Genomic DNA, 23796 nt, shown 5'->3' on the forward strand with positions numbered 1-23796 from the left:
CCGTTTCGAGGAAGATGCTGTGAACCGCGACCCTCCCGTGTTCTACAACTGCGGTTCCACAGGCCATATAGCAGGGTATTGTCGCCAAGGCCGTCAATGGCGAAGGACACCACCGATGTTCTCGCCACCCAGAACCCGTACTTCATATGACTTGCGGACGACCGATTCCCTTCCGCTGGACCACTTCCAACACGAGACCAGACGCAGCGATTCGCCAAGTTCTGAGCAGAGTTTGACGCCACCAAATAATCGTCCCCGTCGCTCTACGTCCCCTTGGCGCCGTTCTTCGTCACCGCCGCCGGGAAACTAGCATCCGCAGCCCATGGAGGTGAGGTCGCCGGACGGTCTTTGCCAGAAATGCCTCTGCCTGTTGTGATGTTCAAAAACAAAGTGAATGTCTCGACTGACGGAATACCGACCATGGTGTTAGTTGAAACTGGGGCGACTGTCTCTGTGATGAGCCTCGCTTTCAAAAACCGTCTAGGCCACAAAGTTATGTTTTCTTGGAACGACGGTATTACCTTTCGTGGAGTGGGCGGGGAGTGGCTTCATCCCCTTGGTGCTTGCGCTGTGAGTGTTTTGTTGGCTGGGAATGTTTCTGTGTCGGAATCCCTTGTTCTTTCTCGTTGTTCGCACGATGTTATTCTTGGTATTGATTTTCTTGAACAGTGTGGTGCTTCAGTGGACTGTGGTTGTGGCGAAATATCATTGAACAAGTTAATTATATCAGTAGATTCTGAACAAAATTCACGTGGCGAAGACAGGGACACAGACACACTCAGTGTTCTTGATGAAGTGATTGCACCATCGTGGTGCCTGACGCCCGTTCGTGTTTCTGCAACTACTGTTGAAGCTGATTGTGTTGACCTTGTATTTAGGCCTCTCCGCATAAACTGTGCTAAAAAAGATATACTTGTGCCCTGCTCTGTCGTGTGCATGACGAAAGGAGTTGCCACATTGTGGGCGCTGAACTGTTCCGCCACGCCGGTTGTCCTTCCTCGCGGTATGAAAATCGCTCTCGTCGATGAAGCCGCATGTAACTCAATGGCGGCCCTAACTACGGACGTCTCTACAGCTTGCTCTCCTTGCGATAATGGCCATTTTGAAGAGGCAATGCTTGGCATGATGAGCAAGGCTCTCGGTACGTCGGAACGGCAAGCACTGGCACTGGTACATGTCCTTGCCAGGCATGAGGCTGCATTCGACTTCACGCATGGAGATGCACCACTTCATTTACCGTCATCCCGCGCTCGTCACAGAATAGATAACGGCTCCGCACACCCCATCCGCCAGAAGGACTACCGAGTGTCATCCTCCGAGCGAAAGCTCATTGCAGAACAAGTGAAGGAGATGATGGACAAAGTTGTCGTTCAAGAGTCGTCTATTCCATGCGCAGCCCCAGTAATCCTGGTCCGAAAAAAAAGATGGCTCCTGGAGATTCTGCGTGGATTACATACATCTAAATGCAGTGACGAAGAAGGATGTCTATCCACTGCCGCAAAAAGATGACGTCATTGATTGTTTATACGCTGCTTCTTACTGCCCAAGACTTGATTTGCGATCGGGGTATGGACAAATACCTATGGACCCTGCCGACAAGGAAAAGACTGCTTTCGTGACTCCAGATGGCCTATTCGAATTTAATGTTATGCCTTTTGGTCTTTGCAATTCTCCTGCCACCTTTGAAAGATTCATTAACACAGTACTACGTGGTTTAAAGTAGGAGATATGCATACGTTACCTCGATGATGTTGTAATCTTTGGCCGCACGTTTGAAGAACATAATGAACGCCTCAGCCTTGTTCTCGGCTGCATCGAGAAAACTGGACTGGTTCTAAACTAAAAAAAAATATGTCGCTTTGGCGAACGTCAAACACTGGTCTTGGGACACTTAGTTGACAAGGATGGCGTCAGAGCCAATCCTCGTAAGATTGAAGCAGTGAGCTCCTTCAAGCCACCACAATCAGCACGAGAACTTCGCTCATTCATTGTCCTATGTTCATATTTTCGTCGTTTTTTCCCAGGTGTGCCGACATCGTTTACCCGTTGACAAGTATTTTGCGACAAAATGCATCCTTGAATTGGATACGAGACTGTGACGCATCATTCTCTCAACTGAAGTTTATACTAACGTCAGCACCGCTCTTGCGTCACTTCGATCCATCTTGCCCGACTGAAGTTCAGACTGATGCTAGTGGAATGGGGATAGGAGCGGTGCTTGTACATCGTCACAGTGGCGCAGAACATGTTGTCGCATATGCCAGCCGTTGCCTGAGCAATTCTGAACGCAATTATACGGTTGCGGAACAGGAATGCCTGGCAGCTGTTCTTGCCATACAGAAGTTTCGGTGTTATCTTTACGGTAGGCCATTCAAGATCATCACCGACCATCATTCTTTATGCTGGCTGGTTGGTTTGCGTGATCCCTCTGTTCGCCTCGCACGTTGGGTGCTGCGCCTCTAAGAATACGACTTTGTGGTGTCGTACAAGAGGGGCCGTCGTCACGCTGACGCAGATGGCCTCTCTCAGATTCCTCTTGCGGCTGCCGACTGCGATGCTGATAAATTTGACGACTGTCTCGCTGCTGTTACTTCAACGTTCCCTGACGCGGTAGGTTTTCACCGAGAACAACGGAGTGATGTTACCCTCGATCCGCTTTTTGTCGCCGCCCGTACTTTTCAAGGCAGCGGTCGCTTTACCGTCCGTGATAAATTACTCTACAAAACTAATTATTCCGGGCATGGAGCGTGTTTTCTGCTTGTTGGAGAGCCTTCGCTCCGACGTTCTACGCACCATGCATGACGATGTGACATCCGGCCATTTCGGCTACGTACGAACGCTACACCGCACGGAGGCGCGCTTTTACTGGCCCAAGATGTACGGAACAACCAAGCGGTATGTCGCTAGTTGTGAAACGTGCCGACGTCACAAGCGACCGACTACCGCTGCCCCGGGTCCCCTTCGGCCATTGACATAACCCAACACGCCGTTCGAGCAAGTAGGCATTGACCTTTTGGGTCCATTCCCATTATCTAACAACAATAACCGTTGGATAATTGTCTGCGTAGGCCATCTTACACGGTATGCACAAGCTGCAGCCATACCATCTTCCACCTCCGCTTGCGTGGCGGTCTTCCTGTTGCGTTCCGTGGTCCTTCGTCATGGCCCACCACGTGTCGTCGTCAGCGACTGTGGTCGCCAGTTCACGGCTGATGTCATTGAAGAGCTACGTCGTTTGTGCACTTCGCAGTTCCGTCATTCCACGCCGTATCATCCACAGACCAATGACCTCGTTGAAAGGACGAACAGAACGCTGACCAACATGCTTGCCATGTGCGCCTCCTCCAGTCATAAGAACTGGGACGACGTGCTGCCCTTCATCACTTACGCATACAACACGGCTAAACACGAAACCACGAACTATAGCCCACTTTATCTCCTCTATACAAGGTTATCGCGAAGCCCTCTCGACACTTTCGTACCCTTCGTTCTGCACAGTGAAGATTCTGTATCGAAGACTGTGTCTCACCGAGGAAGCTCGTCGAATAGCTCGTCTTCGTACTCTGGCCTCGCAAAGTGGTTCGAAAGAGCAATACGACGATCGTCACGTACAAGTATCGTTGGAAAAAGGTGCCTTGGCCCTTCTTTGGATATCGCAACACAAGCGTGGATTGTGCCAAAAGTTGTTGTCACAATATTCAGGCCCATTTGTAGTTGTGGACCGCCTGAGTAAACTAACTTACGTCATAGCTCGCCTACTGTGCAACGGTAGGCGATCAAGCAGACCTCAGCTGAGTCATATTGCTCGCCTGAAGCCTTTCTACCCTGCTTGTAAATCCTGCCTCGCCCCACGGGCTTCTTCTGCTTGCGGGGAAATGTAACAAATGCGACAGGCACGGACAAGAGGAAAGAAGGGAAGACGAGTGGGATGAAGAGTTGGAGAGGCTGAGCTGCGCTACTATCACGATACGATCATCATCCGTCGCCTGTATATATCTTCGCAACGCTTCGTAACAACATATATATATATATATATATATATATATATATATATATATATATATATATATATATATATATATATATATATATATATATATATATATATATATATATTCTAATGGTGTTTATTTGGCAGAGCTCGGGAGCAGCGCAACGCCGACGGGCAGGGCAGCCAGAGCTTCCAAGCACGAGAGCCGTTGCTGAGCAGGAGCGCTCGACCCACTAGCGTTTAGAGCCAGTAGCGCTGAACCCACTAGCGTCTCTTCTACAATCTCTTCGCTACAATCACCCCCCGGGAGCGAGAAGGGAGCCGTCCGGCGACCTAACAGCTCGTCACGATGAGCGGGTCGTAGTAACGCTTTAAACGGTCGACATGGACAATGTCTCGTCCACGGCGGCGCATGTCTTCAGATGGCTCAACTGGTTCGATGACATAGTTTACAGGAGATGCGCGTTCGACAACACGATAAGGGCCTTCATACTTAGGGACCAGTTTTGATGAGAGGCCAGGGGCAGTTAAAGGGACTGAGAGCCACACGAGCGCTCCCGGATCGAAGGTGACCGTGGCATGGGCGTCACCGCGAGTGCTCCTCTGGCGCTCTTGATCATCGGAAGTAAAGGCCCGTGCGATGTCGCGGCACTCTTCTGCATGTCGGACCGTGTCAGAAATAGGGACGTACTTGGATGCATCCGGCCGGTACGGAAGAATGGTGTCGATGGTGTGCGAAAGGTGTGAACCATACAGCAAGAAATAGGGTGCTCTGCGTAGCGGTATTACACGCGTAGGTGACGAATGGCAGATTGGCGTCCCAGTACGAGTGGTCGGAGGCAAGGTACATTCAAAGCATGTCGCCGAGCGTACGGTTGAAGCGTTCGGTGAGGCCAATCGTTTAAGGGTGGTACGCCGTAGTCGTACGATGAACAACGTGGCACTCTTTGAGAATCGCTTCAACTACTTCCGACAGGAAGACGCGTCCGCGATCGCTGAGCAATTCTTGAGGTGGACCATGCCGCAGGATGAAGCGGCGATGCAGGAATGACGCGACATCGCGCGCTGTAGCTGCTGGGAGAGCGGCGGTTTCAGCGTATCGTGTCAGGTGATGTACTGCCACAATGGCCCAGCGGTTACCAGCCGACGTCAGGGGAAGTGGTCCATACAAATCGATGCCAACACGCCCGAACGGCCGGGCAGGGCAGGGTAGAGGCTGCAGGCCAGCTGGCGAGAGGTGGGGTGAAGATTTTCGGCGCTGGCAGTCGGGGCATGAACGAACGAACTTTTGAATGTAGTTGTACATTCCTCGCCAGTAGTAGCGTCGTCGGAAGCGCTGGTAGGTTTTGAAAAGTCCCGAGTGCGCACACTGTGGATCAGAGTGGAACGATGCGCAGATTTCAGAACGCAGGCTTCGAGGTACAACTAATAACCACTGGCGGCCGTCAGAGGTGTAATTGCGTCGATGAAGCAGGTCGTCGCGAATGGCGCAATGGCGAGCTTGACGGCGCAATGCACGCGTGGTTTGCAGCGATGACGGATCAGCGAGGCAATCTATGATGGAGGCAATCCAGGGGTCCTTGCGCTGCTCAGAAGCGATGGTCCCAATGTCGACGGAAGAAACGTCAAGCTGGGATATTGCGCAGCAGGCATTGTCGTCTGGCAAGGGAGAACGTGAGAGGGCGTCAGCATCAGCATGCTGGCGTCCGTTGCGGTACAGTACGCGGATATCGTAATCCTGTAAGCGAAGCGCCCAGCGGGCGAGACGGCCTGAGGGGTCCTTCAATGACGACAGCCAGCATAGTGCATGGTGGTCCGTGACGACATCAAATTGGCGACCATACAAATAGGGCCGGAACTTGGTAAGCGCCCAGATGATCGCCAGGCATTCTTTTTCCGTGACGGTGTAATTGGTCTCGGCTTTAGTAAGCATGCGGCTTGCATATGCCACAACATATTCAGGAAACCCTTCTTTGCGCTGTGCTAAGACAGCGCCGAGGCCAACACCGCTACCATCTGTGTGTACCTCAATAGGTGCCGTTGGATCGTAGTGGCGCAAAAGGGGAGGAGACGTCAGCAAACGACGGAGCTTAGTGAACGCCTCGTCGCACTCGGACGACCATGAATGGAGAGGTCCGTTGCTGCCAAGGAGCTTCGTCAGGGGTGATATGACGGCGACGAAATTGCGAATGAAGCGCCTGAAGTAGGAACACAAACCTACAAAACTGCGCAGTTCTTTGACGGACGTCGGTTTAGGAAATGCAGCTACGGCACGAAGTTTGGCTGGATCGGGCAGGATTCCATCCTTCGAGACGACATAACCTAGTATCATGAGCTGCCGCGCTGCAAATCGGCACTTTAGGTTCAGTTGAAGGCCAGCGTTCGCTAAGCAAGTCAAAACATGCCGTAGGCGTTGAAGGTGCGTGGTGAAGTCAGAGGCAAAAACAACAACGTCGTCGAGATAACATAAGCACGTGTGCCACTTCAAACCGCGGAGGACTGTGTCCATCATGCGTTCAAAAGTTGCTGGCGCATTACAAAATCCAAACGGCATGACGTTAAATTCGTATAAGCCGTCAGGTGTGACAAAGGCTGTCTTCGGCCTATCGACTTCAGCCATGGGTACTTGCCAGTAGCCGGAGCGTAAATCTAGAGATGAAAAGAATTCTGCTCCTTGTAGGCTATCGATGGCGTCATCAATTCGCGGCAGCGGGTATACATCTTTGCGAGTGATCTTGTTCAGGCGGCGATAGTTTACACAGAATCGTACCGAGCCGTCTTTTTTCGTAACAAGGACGACAGGGGATGCCCATGGACTGTTCGAGGGTCGGATCACTTCGCTACGAAGCATATCGTCCACTTGCTCATTAATCACACGACGTTCCGTGGCAGAGACGCGATATGGTCGTTGCCGCAATGGCGGTTGGGAGCCAGTGTCAATATGGTGCGTGACAGCAGACGCCCGGCTCAAGGAAGGTTGCTCGACATCAAAAGAAGAACGAAATTATTCTAAGATGCGCAGAAGCTGTGAACGCTGAGGTGGGGTGAGGCCATCGGCAATAGATGAATCAAACACACCTGTGGGCAAAGGGTCGGACGTCGAGAGAGAACCGAGCGTGTTGTAAATGGCGCAGGACGTGTCTTCTGGAACAGCCGTAATTTGTACGGCGTCGATCACTTCCACGTGGCCAAGACATTCGCCTTGAAGCAGCATCACAGGGTATGAGAAGGGGTTACAGACAAAAATAGCTGTGGAGCCCTGTTTGACGTTCACAGTCGCAAAAGGCAGCAGCAGACATTTTCGAGTGTAAAAGCGGCCTGATGGAGAAAGTAGTGCGATGGCGTCAGAGAGGCTGCTGCAATGCATTGATACAATCACTGACGAGTTGGGAGGAACGTTGGTGTCGTGCCTGACGAGTAGTTTGTTTGCAAAAGAAACATTATCGGCAAGCGTCATATCTGAGATCGGCGACAGTTCTAGTTCGGCCCGTGTGCAATGAATGACGGCATCGTGGTGGGCGAGAAAGTCCCACCCCAGGATAACTTCGTGGGAGCACGAGGAAACCACAATAAATTCGACGGCGTATACAACGTCCTCGATGAGAACACGAGCGGTGCACGCCGCAATCGAGTGAATACGCTGTGCGCCTGCTGTGCGGAGGGCGAATCCAGCAATGGGCGTCGTAACCTTTTGAAGGAAGCGACAAAACTTTGCGTCCATAACTGATACAGCGGCACCGGTATCCACGAGGGCATATGTGCGCACACCGTTAACTAACACGTCTATCACATTGGTCGGGCTACGTTGAGGACTTCCGTGTATCGACGGCGTCGCAGCCCTTGCCTCATGGACTGCGACGATTAGTTTTCCTCATCCCGAGCGTCGGGACGATGCCGCATCGGTGATGGGGAGCGTCGGCGTGGAGAAGTTGAGCGGCGGATGTTGGCGGACCGGCGGAATGGTGGTGACGCAGCCCGAGGTTCGTCGTCGTAATAAGGGCGCGGAGAACCCGCCATAGCACTTGGCCCATAAGGTGTAGCGCTAGGCGACTGCACGCGACTACAGTAGCGTGCGACGTGGCCTGCATAGCCGCACGCAAAACATATTGGTCGATTGTCCGCTGTACGCCACCGAGTAGTTGCGGCAGGTCCCATCCATGTGGAAGGACGCGTTGGACGTGGCGCCTGGTGAAGTGATTGCAAAGCAGGCTGTTGTCGGGGCATAGCGAGGACTTCGGCGTACGTGAGAGGTCCCCGTTGAGGGAGGTGTTGAGGCTGGGTGACGACTTCCGCGTAGGTGAGTGGCACAGCCGTCGGGATCTGTTGGGGCCTGGCCATGACTTCGGCGTAGCTGTGAGGCGCAGCCGCAGGAGCACGCTGGTGGTGCTCAGGCAAAACCTCGTGCAGTTCTTGCGCTATGACGCGGCGAAGCGGAGGCGCAAAACTTGGCGTAGGCGCGTGTACCGACTTTGGCTGTTCAAAATCCATCAACGAGAGTTGCCGGGCAACTTCCTCGCGGATGAACGCCTTCATTTCTGCGAGCAACGCTGCCTGGTTGGACATGGCAGCCAAACCAGCGAGGTGTTCGTCACGTGGTAGAGATCTACGGGTCAGTGACCGCTGCCTGCGGAGTTCTTCATAGCTCTGGCACAGTGTGACAATTTCAGCCACAGAGCGTGGACTTTTGGCCAGAAACATGTTAAAGGCGTCGTCTTCTATGCCCTTCAGTATGTTCCGGATTCGATCAGACTCCGCCATGGTCGAATTGACTTTCCTGCATAGATCCAGGACATCTTCAATATAACTGGTGAATGTTTCGCCTGGCTGTTGAGCTCGTTCTCGCAAACGTTGCTCGGCACGCATTTTGCGAACAGCAGGGCGACCAAATACATCGGCGAGGGAAGTCTTAAATTCCGACCATGTCTGGAACTCTGCTTGATGGTTGTTATGCCACAGGCTGGCCACTCCAGCGAGGTAGAACAGAACATGGCTCAATTTGGCTGCTTCATCCCACTTGTTATGGTCGCCTACCCTGTCGTACGCCGTGAGCCATTCGTCCACGTCAGTGTCGTCCGCTCCAGTGTAGATAGGAGGGTCGCGATGACGAGGCACCCCGGGACACGCAGTGGGTGCAGGAGGAGGCGTTTGCTGGGAGGCGTCTTGGGGCATGGTAGATGGCAGAGTACGGGACCGGAGTTCCAGGATTATCGTCTGAGGTTACCCCGCACACTCCACCAATTCTAATGGTGTTTATTTGGCAGAGCTCGGTTGCAGCGCAACGTCGACGGGCAGGGCAGTCAGAGCTTCCAAGCACGAGAGCCGTTGCTGAGCAGGAGCGCTCGACCCACTAGCCTTTAGAGCCAGTAGCGCTGAACCCACTAGCGTCTCTTCTACAATCTCTTCGCTACAATATATATATATATATATATATATATATATATATATATATATATATATATATATATATATATATATATATATATATATATATATATATATATATATATATATATATATATATATATATATTAACATTCCACGACAAGCGTGCGCAGCACGAAGCACGATCGCTTTGTTCTTCTTCTTCTCCCTCCCTTACACTGTCCCAAGCTTTGTTTCATCAATCCACTGCAAATAAGGGATGAAGTAGGCAATGGCTGCTCTTTGCATCGTACTGTTTTCCGTCGTGCGGCCGTTGGTCTTGATTACTCCTCCTTTTGTAGCCAATCTTACCACTTTAAACGGACCCACCAGTCTTTTGCTAGTACCGCCTTATCCTTCCCGCACAAGAACCATCTCGCCTAATGGAATTACGGGAAGGTCTGTGTCTTGAAGTTTCTCAAATGCTCTCTTCATCGCTCCCTTTGCTTCCTTTGCTGTTCCGTACTTTTCTTCGTTTCCTTCAAGTTAAGCTTCTCTCTTATGCCAAATATATGGTCCGCAGGCAAAGAGGCAGGCTCCTCAAATGCGGCGTATTGAAGACTGCATCCCAGAGTGCTTGTATGAGATCTATTGTTGTGCGAGGTACAGGTGCTCCTAGACAACTTCTACCCTCTTGGAAATACTGGGTACATACTAATATATTGTTTTATATCTCAGATAACTCGCTCTGCTAGTCCATTAGTTGATCAATGGTATAGTGCAGTGAACTTCAGAGTAATGTTTCTGTCTTTTGCCCACCTTGCAAATGCCTGGCTCTTGAATGCAGGGCGATTGTCGGATGCGACACATTTCAATCGTTTAAACATGTTTCTTTTCAAGAGCAATATGACAGCGTCAGCAATTTCTTTTCCTAGCTTGGCAGCTAGCATCCTTGAGCATTCATGAATGCACACTAAAAAGGACTGCGTTTTCTTCACTCCTTCGCCTTTTTTTCTTCAGTTCAGCGAAATCAACATGTGGAGTTTCAAATGGCACATTTGAATGAGGTGAAAAAATCATGTTGTCTGCCTTCCGCTTGTATTTTGCTTTGTTCAGTTGACATTGTTGACAAGAGCTAATATAATCATTTATATATTTCTTCATACGGGGCCATGTATATCTTGTCATTTCGTAGTATGTTCGCCATAAGCCGTCATGCGCTCCTTACTCTGGACTATCGTGGTACAGGTCGAGAAATCTTGTTTTCAGTGTATCCAGTACGTGAAACCTTGCGTCTAAATACCATCAGCTCTTCTGTGATTTCCCAAATTTTAGGTGAGTTCATCCTTTCCTCGTTCCCACAGTTAGTACCAATGGGAAGTCGAGAAAGTGCATGGGCTTCTGACAAATCTTGTCCGCTTCTGTGTGTCACTTCAAAATCAAACTTGGAATTTCACTGATCCAGCGAGCAACCCGCCCTTTCGGTTGATTACAACTCAGCAAATGAGTAAGCGTCTAATTGCTAGTGAACAGTTTGAATTTCGTGCTTTCTAGGTACGATCGAAAATGCCTAATCGCTAGCACAACAGCCAATGCCTCCATTTCAGTTCTGTAGTTGTGTTCCGATTTTGTGAAAGTATAGGAGTAATATCCAAGACCTTTCCTTCTTCGTTCGCTGCCACTTTTGTTTCTTCGTTGGTACTGTACACCACCTTGTTCGCAGTTCAACGCACCCGCTGTAAGTTGATATGGAACAGTGAAAAACGTTATTGTGAGGACGGGGTCTGATGATATCGCTAATAACAAATCTCTGTACGCCGTCTCACATGCTTCAGTCAAAATGAAAGCTGTGTTTTTACGGAGTAGGTCGTGCAACGGTTTAGCTCATTCTGCAATATCCTTTATGTTGTAGCGGCAGCAGCATCGGCGTCGCACAACAGATGACGTAGACGCTGGCGTCTACACGAGGCACGAGCGGCTGGCACGCTCCGGTAGGTGCTAGGGTTCCGAAGGAGATTTAAAAAAGTATGCTACTGACGGTTCTTCTTAGAGCCCGATACTTTACCGGTCTACGTGGTCGCTCGTCGCCACAGTTTGGTGTACCATCTGTCGCCACCATGGTGTTCATCTGTCGTACACGTTCCACTACCCGGGTGAGTGTAGTGGGCCGAGATGACAAAGGACAGATCTGGTGGGAACGGGGGGAAGAAGAGGTATAAAGGGATTGTGCTTCGGTTCTAGGCACGCTTGCCGTGGAATGTTACACACACACACACACACACACACACACACACACACACCCATATATATATATATATATATATATATATATATATATATATATATATATATATCATGAAGAAAATTGAAGGGAGTTTACCGATGGGCCCAATGCTATGGTTATATCATAAGAGAACGATCCCACGTCTTTGCATTATGCGTGCCATGCTCCACCAATTGGGCTACCTCGGCGCCACACTTGCATCCACTTTATGCGGTATTTGTGTTACTACGAGAACTAACCATGGGATGGGTGTGTTAGCCAGCGCCGCCACTTACAAACTTTGGCGGCTGATGTGGAACATCCTTTCTGCCACAGGCGTGACATCTGCATGATCTTTTTGGTGAAGGCAACTGGCCAATAAACCCAAACAGGCTACCTCCTGAAGGCATCAATGTTGCAGGATTGGAGGCCGTCGTTATGTAATGAGTGAGAAGAACGAGGGTTAGCAGTGGGGCCAGATCTTTGTATCACGTCATAAGAAGCAGACAAACAAAGATCCCAAGGACAACAGCGCTGAAATTACTTGTACATAATAATTGCACTAAGGAACGATAAACTAATGGAAATGAATGCGGATGAAACAACAGCTTGCCGCAAGTGGGGAACAATCCCACCTGCGGCAATTGCTTTCGTAGAGAAGGATCAAACAGCAGCGTTTCACTACTGCCGCCAAAGTTTGTGAGGAGCGATGGAGCTGGCGAACATTCCCAGGGTTTCTTCGCGTAGTAATAAAAACCCCAGAAAGTGGACGGAAAAACGGTGCTGCGGTAGCTCAATTGGCAGACCATTGCACACGTAATGCGAAGACGTGGGATTATATATATATATATATATATATATATATATATATATATATATATATATATATATATATGTATATATATATATATATATATATATATATATATATTATTTATTTATTTATTTATTTATTTATTTATTTATCTGAAGCAACCAATTCGAGGTCTGGGGAAACAGTCACAGTGAAGTAGACGCGCGTATGAAGCGGTTTATTGACGTTTCGGCCGGGGTCCATCCTTCATCAGAATACATTGCATGGTGTCTGTTACAGTTACCATACATGTGCATATCAACCAAATGAAGATATGTTTACATGGAAAATGAATAAAATGGCCGAACAAAACGCATCTGAAACGTTCAAAGTTGCTGCAGCGCTGAAATCTATGCGTCTAAAAAGCTTGCCTAATTAACTGTTGCCCTTTGCTTTCTCTAATAGAAAGAGGCTGTGGATTTCCTGGATACCATTCGCACCTATTTAGGAAATTGCAAATCGAATGAAACTAGGGATTTTGTATATGCAGTATCAGTGACCCTAAAGGCACGCTGGTTCACGGCAAGTGATTCTTCTAAGGTGGGATTATTCGAAAAATGCGACAATGTCACAAGAGCTGTGGATGTAAATCCCTACTCGGTAAGTTGAAACTTCTGTTTATGGACTTAACCAGGCTTATTTATTTGTTTGTTAGCTAGAATAACCTCGTCTAAACGACAAAAAATGTAGGGAGCAGAGATAACACTAGAAAACCTAGCCAGTTTCATTCAAACACATCTATTCGATTTGCATTAAAAATTTTTAGTCACAGCATTCATTTCCAGCATGATGAAACATTGTTGCAGCCCTATGTGGAGGATCAAAGAGATGCATCATATTATTAAATTGGCAGCCTCACAATGAAGTGGAATTTAGAATCGAATGCAGGGGGCATTTGACTTGTTGCGGTCGTTGTGCGTTTTATGGCCCGGCAAATTGAAAGATCATTGAAAGATCTATCGTAGCTGGGCACACTAATAGGTATTCGAGAACGAAAATATCCCTCTCATGTTGTAAGCACAATAATCACGGCGAGACATATGACCATGGCAAACTATGATACATTCGATGTAGTAAAAAAATATGTTCGTGTCAAGGAAAGGGCGCGTGCTATATCAGCGATTTCTTTATGCGAACTCCCGCAGTATAATGAACCTTGTACGAAAAATACCGCTGTATCAATTCTCTATCACAAAACGAAGATGTATATTGCCAAATGAATGAATGAATGAATAAATGAATGAATGAATGAATTTATTTCTCCTCTTTAGGACAGAAAAGAAGCAAAAGCTAAAGGCCATGTGGCCTGACGGAGGCTTCAGCTCTCACAACAATTCGGCACGCAGGCTGTGCGCTGCAACATGCATCATACATACATGCTGATATCAACTGGAGAGTCGCGAGACAGAATATTATTTTCGTGAAATGAAACATGTATACAAGAAATATGAGAAACAACCAGGATACTCAAAGTACGATGCATTTTGTTTCAGACCAACCACAACCAGAAAACTAAAGAAACAAAAGACTGACAATTTATACTGTGGTTATAATCAGCCAAACTAAATATGGTTCAGAATGAGATAATTATTTAGTGCTTTATTCCAATACTCTATGATTTCACGTTCAAAATCACGTAGGCCATTTAGTAGTGAAGGTGCCTGGTAACTGACTAGTTGTTTTTCGTAATTGGTTCTTATTTTTGGCGTTCTCATGTTATATTGTCGAAAGCTGTAATGCGGATTGGTGGGTACATTCAAGATGCAATATGATTTGTTTTGTTTAATGTGTTGCAGCAACTTGTAGTGATGCATCTGGTTTGCCTTTATCATAGAATGTTTCATAACAAATGGTGCGGTTCTAAAGTTTAGTACAGGGCCATAATATCCCTCAAATGCGCGTAACACCCTTTCTTGTAGCACTATATATTTGTTATAATTTTTTTGCGAAGTAGTGCCCCAAATTACTGTGCAGTAGGTTAATCAAGAATAAAAGAGTGCGTAGTATAATGAACTTTTCAACCATGGAAGAACCAGAGTACTCAGTCTGTATAAGCAACCAACAGTTCTGCTTAGTTCGGTAGCAAGTTTGTCGATGTTGTTAGGAATGGCCTGCCGAGATGGCAACATTTCCTCAGCCAGCTGCAGCTGCGAGCGTTGCGAGCTTCCCCGAAGAGAACCATGGAAGCGTACCACAATTGCTACGGTGACCCATTTCGTGGGGACCTCGAGGTGCCACTTCATCACCCCCTCGGCGCCGCTATGGCTAAACGCGATCAGCGGAGCAACTATTGTTACTGTACCCGCCACCGCCTACCTAGTCTGCTGCAGAGTTGCCAGATGCTGCCGAGCAAATAAGCAAATAACCACCCCAAAACAAGCCCAAAAAAAGCGGCGCAACTTTTGTTAAGAAGCCCAAATGAAGCGGACGTTAACAAATTTTCTGATTCTTGGAAATCGTTTAATTAAAGTATCGAAAAATCGCACAAATGCGAAGGGAAGGCGCACAAATCACTTTAATTATTTTCAACAGCAACAATATCCGCAAGAATGATCGAAAACACTCATGTAGTTTTTTAACATTGTCCCCAGGGTAGTCTGCACCCTGGTCATTGCGCGTTGGCCTGTACATGAATGAAGTTACTTGTTGACTCATCCAACCTATGGTTCATTTCACGGCTCAACTACACACAGTCATCGTCGGATGTGTTCGACTCATCAGGAAAATCCTCCGCGTCCACTTCGGAACCATACACATTTTTAGAGTTGAATAGGTGCAACATTTTTAATGTCGGTTGAAAGTCCCGGCAGCAAACACCTGGAAACTTTAGGAAACTTTAACGTACGTGCAGGATGCCGCTCAACATTGGATTCTTCATTCTGTTTCCGTGGCGCGACCTCACCAGGTTCATGTGCGAGAACACGCGCTCGACATCGGCATTGCTAAGGGGCATGGCCAACAGCGACGGAGCGAACTCTGCTATTTCCTTGAAACAACTTTTGCCGCTTGCATCCTTCAAATCTAGCACTTCTACCAAGAAAGAAGCGCCGTCCTTGTTGTTCACATTTTTCCAAGGAAGGAGGCACAGCCGTCTATACTGTGTATCCAGGAGTCCTACATCTCCCTTGAACAGTTTGAGGAGAGGCACGTCCTGAAGGGGCAGTTTTACCTGGCTCAATACGTTCTCAGGCGAGAATGATTTCATGGAATGCCATAGCTGAATATTGGGAGGAAGCCTAAGCTGGACTTGCTTTGCAGCGTCAAAAATGAAATCCCGGCATCTCAATTTAACGTATTTTTCTTGCTCAGCGTTAAGTTTGGATGCTGCCACTTTGATGTTGAACAGCACTCCAAAGTCCACAGTAGAAAGTGGAAGGTGGGTCGCACTGTCCTCCAGGTTGACTTCCAGAAGTCTTTCTCCTGCAGCTGGGATGTACAACGGGTTGAGCACTCTGCAAATCAATGACCGGAAAAGGTTCAGAAGGAGATCAACCAGTTTCAGTGGATTTCCAGTTTCAAGTTGGAACAGCTTATTGATTCTTGGGAATGCTTGCAGCAATTGGTTCAGGAACACAAGGTACAGCTTGTTGACAGGATCCCGATACATTTCGGACAGAATCTCAGCGTCATAGCAACGGTACTTGTCCTTGCAGATGGTGAAGTGAAGCTTGAGTTCCTCCCAATGTTCCAGTATACGTTTACAGCAGCCGGAGATTGACAGCCACCGCGTTCCCGACAGCTGAACCAACATTAATGCTTCTTTGCCGTTGTTCATCAGTCTGTAAATTTTGTCGTATTCCTGAAGTCGCAGTGAACTATGCGAAAACCAACTGTACGAACGGCCAACCAGGAATTCTAGGCTCCGGGGCAGCACTTCTACTGCCTTGCATGCACATAGTTGAATCGAGTGACACACGCACTTGACTAGCATGAGGTTCTCATTTTTTCGACGCAAGTGTGTGTACACAGAATTGTTCCTCCCAACCATAACATTGCAGGCGTCGGTTCCAATTCGGATACACCCTATGTAAGCCAGACCAACACTGGTCAAGAAGTCTAAGAGGCCTTGTGCAATCTGTTGGGCACTTGAACGCTCGAGCGTGAACAGTCCCAGGAACGCGGACACTACTCTTTTTAGTGAGGTGCTGAAATAACGAACCATGACAGTGACCTGCTTTTCATTTGCTACGTCAGTACTTTCGTCAATTAATAATGAGTACTGCGAGGCACCTATATCCTTCACGAGATCTTCAAGCAGGCAACGGGCAAGAACTTTTGTTATTAGTGCTGCACATTTTGTTCGGTGCAGCTTTACCTCGCACGCCGTGGACGACTGTAACAGCTCGCCGATATGATCCGCAGAGTTGATAGTGGCATGACAAGCCGAGTATCATGCCAGCTTGAGCTCCAATTCTGGTGTTGTCGTTCGTTGGAGGCGATGATTTGGTGAAGCCCATGGTTGTCAAACGTGCACTGGAAAGTGGCCGGGAGTTCTTCACTTGTTTTTCTGTTGCCATGTGCTGAACGAGGTCGGCATGATGAGCGCGGATTTCACACTTGCAATACTTGCATGCAGCTTTTTTATCGTCTCCGGTGACTGGGTGTAACCAGTCCTTGAGCTGCGCTTCCTTTCCCCACTCTTAACAATATCGTTTGCCATATTTCGACCACTTCGAAGCCATTTTGCACAAAGAGCACCGCCAACACACTATGACATAGACGACCACGAGTGCTGGCAAGGCGTCAAAACATTGATGAATGAATAGGGACAGTTTCGTACTTTGTGACTCCTGCTACTATCGCGTATATTTAACGACAAACGCGCGCGACGGGCATTAAAATAACAATATTTGCAGGAAAAGCGCGAGTAAGCCCAAATAAACGCTACAAGCGACTGTAAAAATTTATAAGCGACTCGGTGATAAAAGAAGCCCACATTCGCTTATATTAAGCGGAACTTCAGGAGAAAGGCAGCTCTGGGATTTAGAGGCGCCGGACAAAGGACAACCGGTGGCCACGATGTCTCTACAGCTGGAGGAACCAACGCGCCTTTCAAGACTCGGGATAATGGGCAAGCAGCAGGTCGATTGCGTTGACGTTTGACGCTGCTAATCGGCAGTGAAAACTGTGCGTACGTGTGTGTGTAAACCATCCTGCAGAGAGGTGGCTTGTTTACAATGTCGTCGAAGGTTTTGCCTCACCTAAGGATCTACGGAGCACGAAGTGTTTAAAACGGCTGTTTGTCGGCTGCTAGGAGTGCTCGTCGTCGTGCTCTGTGCTCGTCAATGTACTCGTGATCGTACTCTTGAGCTGTCCTCGTTTGCTGTATGCTTCGTCTTGCGGGCTCCATTTGGAAGTCACGCTGTACTGTGTTAATGTATCACTTGTTTAAAATTTAAATACTGTAAATAAATCCTGCTCGCCTTGTCCTGTCACCCCAAGTTCCTCCGATCGTCCTACGGGCGCGACTACAAATCTAATAACGTGCATGTTCCAGGCCAAATCCTCTTGGAACCACACACCCAAAAATTTTTGGCATTTTACCGGCTCTATCAGCCTATCTTCAAAAAGAATAGCCGCATTGCAGTTACGTGGTTTATCAGTCGGAGCAAATATCATATATTTTGTTTTGGAGGAATTCATCTGTAGCTTATTATGTTGTAACCAGCAAGAGATTTGCTTCAAGTAATTGTTAACATTAATTTAGAGCTCTGCTATAGTAGCAGCTTTAAAGAATATGTTAGTATCATCTGCATACATAACTAATTGAGGAGACTCGGGGATGTCACACATGTCATTAATATATGTTATAAACAGAAGAGGTCCAAGTATTGATTCTTGTGGAACACCCGTTACGACTTACGCGTAATATGAAACGCCATTCTGAGCCGTCATCTCTACAAAAATTTAAAAGCAGGTTTCTTCGCAGTAAGCGCCTCGGCATGTAACAGCTCGAACCAAAGTATTGCGACGTGAATTGTGACACATAAGGTGAGCCTTAATTTTAAGCATGTTGGGAATCAAAGTTCTTCCTCATCTGCTGCACCGATGGATCATAATAAAACCACGTGAAACCGGTTCTTCAATTCTAGCTGCCATTGCTTCCTTCGATGACTAACTACCCTTACCGAAAAAGACAAAGCGAAGCAAGGTGTCTTCTCAGGCACCTTCTCCGCATTTTGTCAAGTTTGGCGAAAAAAAAAACAACTCAATAAAACTCTAAAAACGCTAACTTAACGTTCACGATCATATCTGTAGGATGTAGCTGTTTACAGCCTTCACATCATGCTTCTGTCTGCAAACCAAGCAATATCTCTGACGGATATTGGTATTATTCCAAGGGTAACACTGTAAAGCATATTTGACAGGTAAAACTGACTATCGATAAGTTTATCTGACGATAACGTAAGGAAATCAGATTTCATTGTTTTACTGGGTTATCGGAAAAAATGACAGTGGTGTCCTTTACTACCTACAGGAATAAGTAATATGATCCGCTCGAGCGACATGAATAAATGAGGCCCCTGAATCGTAGTGGAGGAGCCGCTGCTAAGATATTGAAGTCAAGGCGTGTTATCACCAGTTCGACATAGTTATCATAGGAAAATTAACTCTATACTAATAAATGTCTTCCATCTTGCTCAAGTTTCACTAATTTTAAGTTTCATATATGCTCCATTTCAAAAGCTTATGAAAACCTTATCGCAGTCCCAGCATTCACAGCCACTCGAATTTACATTCACGTGTTGACGTGTTCCTCCACCGCCTTATGGTATGGGCTGTTCGCTTGCCGCGTTCGCTTCATACCCATAAGTCATTTTAGAACGCTCCTCTCAGGCGCCAGTTTCTGCAGCGAGTGTCGGCATGCCCCCGCGTGGTAACTAAGATTAAAGCAAGCGCACAGCTCAGTGGAGGATGACCTACGCGAGAAAAGTGGAGAGGAGGGTGCAGCGGATCCATGAGGCGGAAAGCGGAGGAGGATATGGCGAAAACGTGAGAAGAAAAGCGTAGTGCGGTGACAATGGCTACGAGATGGCGCCGGTGTAGCGCGCGTCATATGGAAGGTCTGTCCGCGGCGGCTGCTGTGAATCGCGCACAAGCGTCTCCCATGTGCTGGTTCTCGCGGTCTCCGGATTAGCGAGGCAGTCGCACCACAATTCCCTCCGTGCGCAACGTGCCATGCGGGAAAGCTTCTCGGACCAGCGAAGATATTGCATCAGGGAGTATCGTAAGCGTCGGTGAATTTGACAGTGAAGCTGTATATCACTGGGATCCAGGGTTCCGGGGCGTCGGTGTGCAGAAACAATCATGATAAGAGCCGATCTCAGTAATAGTGCAGAAATGATTCAAGCTCAATCGCACATACGTCTGTGGGCTCGGGGACCTGTAAGGCTCGTGCCACTCCTCCCGTCTTCGTCATTGTTGTCTTCTTCCACAGGTAGGTCAGTTGCGCGTAGAATTAACGTGAGCAATGGCTCGAGCGCCTTCTTCTTCTTCTTCCACAGCTTGTTCGTTGCCGCCCCTAAGCGCAACTGCGCGAACAGGCTCGTAACATTTCTCACGGGTTCGTCATCGTCTTCTTCCACAGCTGCCTTCGTTGACGCTCATCATTCCAGCGTAGAATTTCACTTTCGTTGTCGTAATGAGGAGGTTGCATTTCCTAGGTGTGAGCGGTTGCTTAAGCGCCAGAAGTATGAGCCACTCATCTTACGTGACGGACACATTCAATAACATCGGCGATACGCGAATGTGTGTGCGCGCCTACATCGTCACGATGACTACAGATCAGGAGAATAAATATGTTCATACCTTTGTTCAAAATTATGTGTCACCTCTGTGTCGCGCGCTACGCGGCTTTCGGGGCACCCACCTTCACAGAGTTAAATGGCTCATGAATTTTTTACGCCCCTTTAAATAAAATTGCCATAAACGGCCCCTCGTTCTTTTTCCCGATAATTTAAAGATTTCTTGGCTTGAGCAGTTTGAACAGCCGTAAACACAACATGCGAAAGCATGCGACTCGGTGAGCAGACATCCCCATGTTCTGATGAACTTCTATTAGAGGCACATAGTTGCACCTTCCTGGGTTCCAGTTCTGTCCATTGAAGTTGCGGAAAGACGCGCAAGATGTGACCAATTTCATATTCTTTCCAAGGATGAAGACCCCGAACAAATACAATCCGCTGGATGCGCAGCCAGAATTTTTTGTTAGAGGGGGCGCGCTCACTCTTGCCGAAGCGGGGAGGGTCAGAGTGTCGTGAGGGAAGCCTGGAAGGCCGCAATTCGCGGGGTGGAGGCAACGTGTCCCGGTGTAACATTCCCTGGGTACGGCCGTGCAAGCTCCCATAGTTGAGCGATAGTCGAGCAGCCAACGCATGGGAAACGCACAGTACAGAAACATCACGAGATTTATCGCCAGTGGAGGTGATAACGATACGTGCGAAAATTCGTCTTCTTCGTCATATGGCGATGGTGACGCGGAGGCTGACTGGATGGGGACGGCTGTCATCGTAAGCGCAAGTGCGGACGCGGACGCAGTGCGGACGCATGTGCGGACGCGGCAGTGCTGTCAACCCTAAATAGCTTCACAGGATCACGGGGAAAAACACACACAAAATTAAACGTCAGCTATGTAAATGTAAGAAAAGGTACAATACTTCGGAGTTCTGCACTAAGACTGCAGAAAAGAAAAGGTTGGAGACGTGGGACACTGTTGCTACGCTTGTATGACAAGGCGTGTAATTGCTCACGTGACACCAAATTTTGATTTAAGTTACTGAAACATACTTGCGCATCACCGTTTTGACTTATGATTGCGATTAACTTGCCACTGTAAACACGTGCAGCTCTGCCTCTCCCCCTCTACGTGTCCCCCTTTTTTATGTAACATTAACGAAATACGAAAACAGACGCTGTTGCTAGGTGGTACGGAAACTACCGAACCAGCTAAAGTGGCGTAGGTATCATTCAAGTCATAACATAAATTTAAGCAAGTAATTCAAGTGGGATTACATTTTGGACAAATTGGCATCTAGATGCGTGTGACCGTAAATAATTAGAATACTTAGCAATGTGCATCGGTACAATACAGCAAGACCACTTGGATGCCCGTGCATAGTGTGAACCTGCGTTAGCGGGGAACTGTGTTGTTCAATCTCAGTGTACTTTTAATTACACTGTCGACTGCACATGGTAATATATGAGTGCATTGAATTACCAACAACTCATTCATAAAAGAAAGAGCCCATATTTAACGAAGCTGTCTCTTTTGCAAAATATTTAAAATGGACTGGGAACGACGACATGCGTACATTTTAATGTTTTGTGCTAACAGGTGGGAGAAAGAGGTGCCTCATCCCGCATCTCATGTGACTCATCGTGGTTAATGGGTTGTAGAATTCAAAGAAATATGGGCTATTCTACTAATAAATAAATATATGGTGCTCCAGCTAACGTTCATAAAGCTGGTATAAGAAAATAAGTTTGCAAAGAAAACACGGTACACAGGTACTACCATAGCCTACTTGCTCCTCTTTCCTTGTCTTCTTTCTTTTTTTTTTGCTCGTACATCTTGTTTCTAAACGCTGAAGCCAAGCTCTAAGTTCTTATGATGTAAAGCGTTATAACTTTGTTGATTATTTGTGCAATCTTGGTATTCGCATGAACTGTGTCAATAGAACTTAATATGCATATTGTCAACCGTGTGATTTTGTTATCTGTGATTGTCTCAAGGTATGCAGTGGAGGAACCGCTGGGCAGTACCGGTACGACCCCGCTAACATGTGCGGCATTTTCTCCAACAGGACTCACGCACTAACTGTCGAAACAGAGCAGAGTTTAAAAGCTAAGGTAAGGTCGTTGCGTACTTATAATAAACGAATGCACTGAGACTGTTGCTTAGCCTTTTACAATACGTAATGTCATTTCTACTGTGTATGACAGAACTATTTGTGATTGTGGCCCTACTTCCACGCCGTTTCGGATGATGCTGAAAAATTCAGAACAGCCTTAACGAATTATTGATCGGTCAGGTGATAACCTTAGAATAACAACTGAGGCTTGTGATATGGCTGGACATGGTATTTCTCGGCATTTCTAAAGTAAAAGTGGGACTTTGAAGCAGCTTTACACTTTACGAAACAGCGCGCACAATGATTAATAAGAAGACACTCCGTCGCTTTTGTTCTTATTGCGGAAAACTGTTGCACGAAGAATCAATACGCCATATACAGCTCGTAAAACATTTTGTGCATCTTGTGCAAGATTTACAAGACTTTTCTTGGTCTGCTATCTACACCAGCGGTCTTAAAATTATTTGGTCAAGAGGCCGGATTCGCGGTCAGTGGTATTGTCTAGGGCAGTACAACAAAGAAAATAAACTTAGGAAAGAGAAGTTGGTGAACTTCAATAGCAGTAGGGGCTCAGACAAAACGATTTTATGCTTAATCAACATGCGTTATCCAAACAATCTCGCTTCTATTACGTCCACAAAAAGAACGATGTACGTATTAACCATTTCGAATTTTCCTTTTAGCGCCAAGGTCTCCATGGCGAATGTCAACGAGGGACGCATGCGCACCTTGGCTCGGAAAAGCCATAAGTCGCAAAAGGGATAACATGGAACTGATCACTTTGTCATTATAGTTCTAAAATCTCCGTACAGACAATTAGAAAATTCTGAATGCAACATGCTTGTGACCGACTCTATGGAGTAACATGCAAGCTATAAAAATGCAAAGAATGGCCATATTTTTCATCAGGGTAAATCTGCGAGGCAAACCTCACCATTTTCAATGGCAGTACCGTTAATGTGTTTAAACCGAAGAAAAAAGAAAGAATAGAGCGGTAAAAAACCGCATGGTGGCGCGCTACCACCAGCCAGTAGTGTCACTGGTACTGCGAATAAATGGAGCATTTTCGCCGTAAATAATTAGTTTCTTCCTACATGTTTCTCACCTTCTTCATGGGGATGAAATGAAAAAATACCCGTGCACCTTGAATTGGGTGCTCGTCAAAGAACCCCTGGTGGTCAAAATAAATGCGAGGTCCCTCACTATGGCGTTTCTCATTATCATATCGTGGTTCTGGCACGTAAAACTACGCAGTTTGTTTTAATTTTTGATAGCCACAACGTACTGTGCAGCATAGCTTGCATAGTCACAACACATAACTAATAGTACAAGCCAGAAGCAGCCAGCTCTATCAGCACGCTGAGTACATTCTCGCATTGTGCTACCATCGACCGAAGTGCCGCATCTACACCTTCAGGCATCGCAAAGCTGTCGCGCAATTGCACGTGCTTCACAAAGAGGACAAGCAGGACGGCCA

General features: G+C 47.4%; 1 protein-coding gene across 1 annotated transcript in view; it reads left to right on the forward strand.

Moving 5' to 3' along the window:
* LOC135920026 (uncharacterized) overlaps nucleotides 1–23796 on the forward strand; it is a 130628-nt gene that overhangs the window by 93668 nt on the left and 13164 nt on the right. Inside the window, exon 5 of the mRNA XM_070536520.1 lies at nucleotides 22201–22317. Coding sequence (XP_070392621.1) covers nucleotides 22201–22317 — 117 coding nt within the window. The remainder of the gene's footprint in view (nucleotides 1–22200; nucleotides 22318–23796) is intronic.

Source organism: Dermacentor albipictus, chromosome 3 (genome assembly GCF_038994185.2).
Source record: "Dermacentor albipictus isolate Rhodes 1998 colony chromosome 3, USDA_Dalb.pri_finalv2, whole genome shotgun sequence".
In the NCBI taxonomy this organism is placed as follows: domain Eukaryota; kingdom Metazoa; phylum Arthropoda; class Arachnida; order Ixodida; family Ixodidae; genus Dermacentor; species Dermacentor albipictus.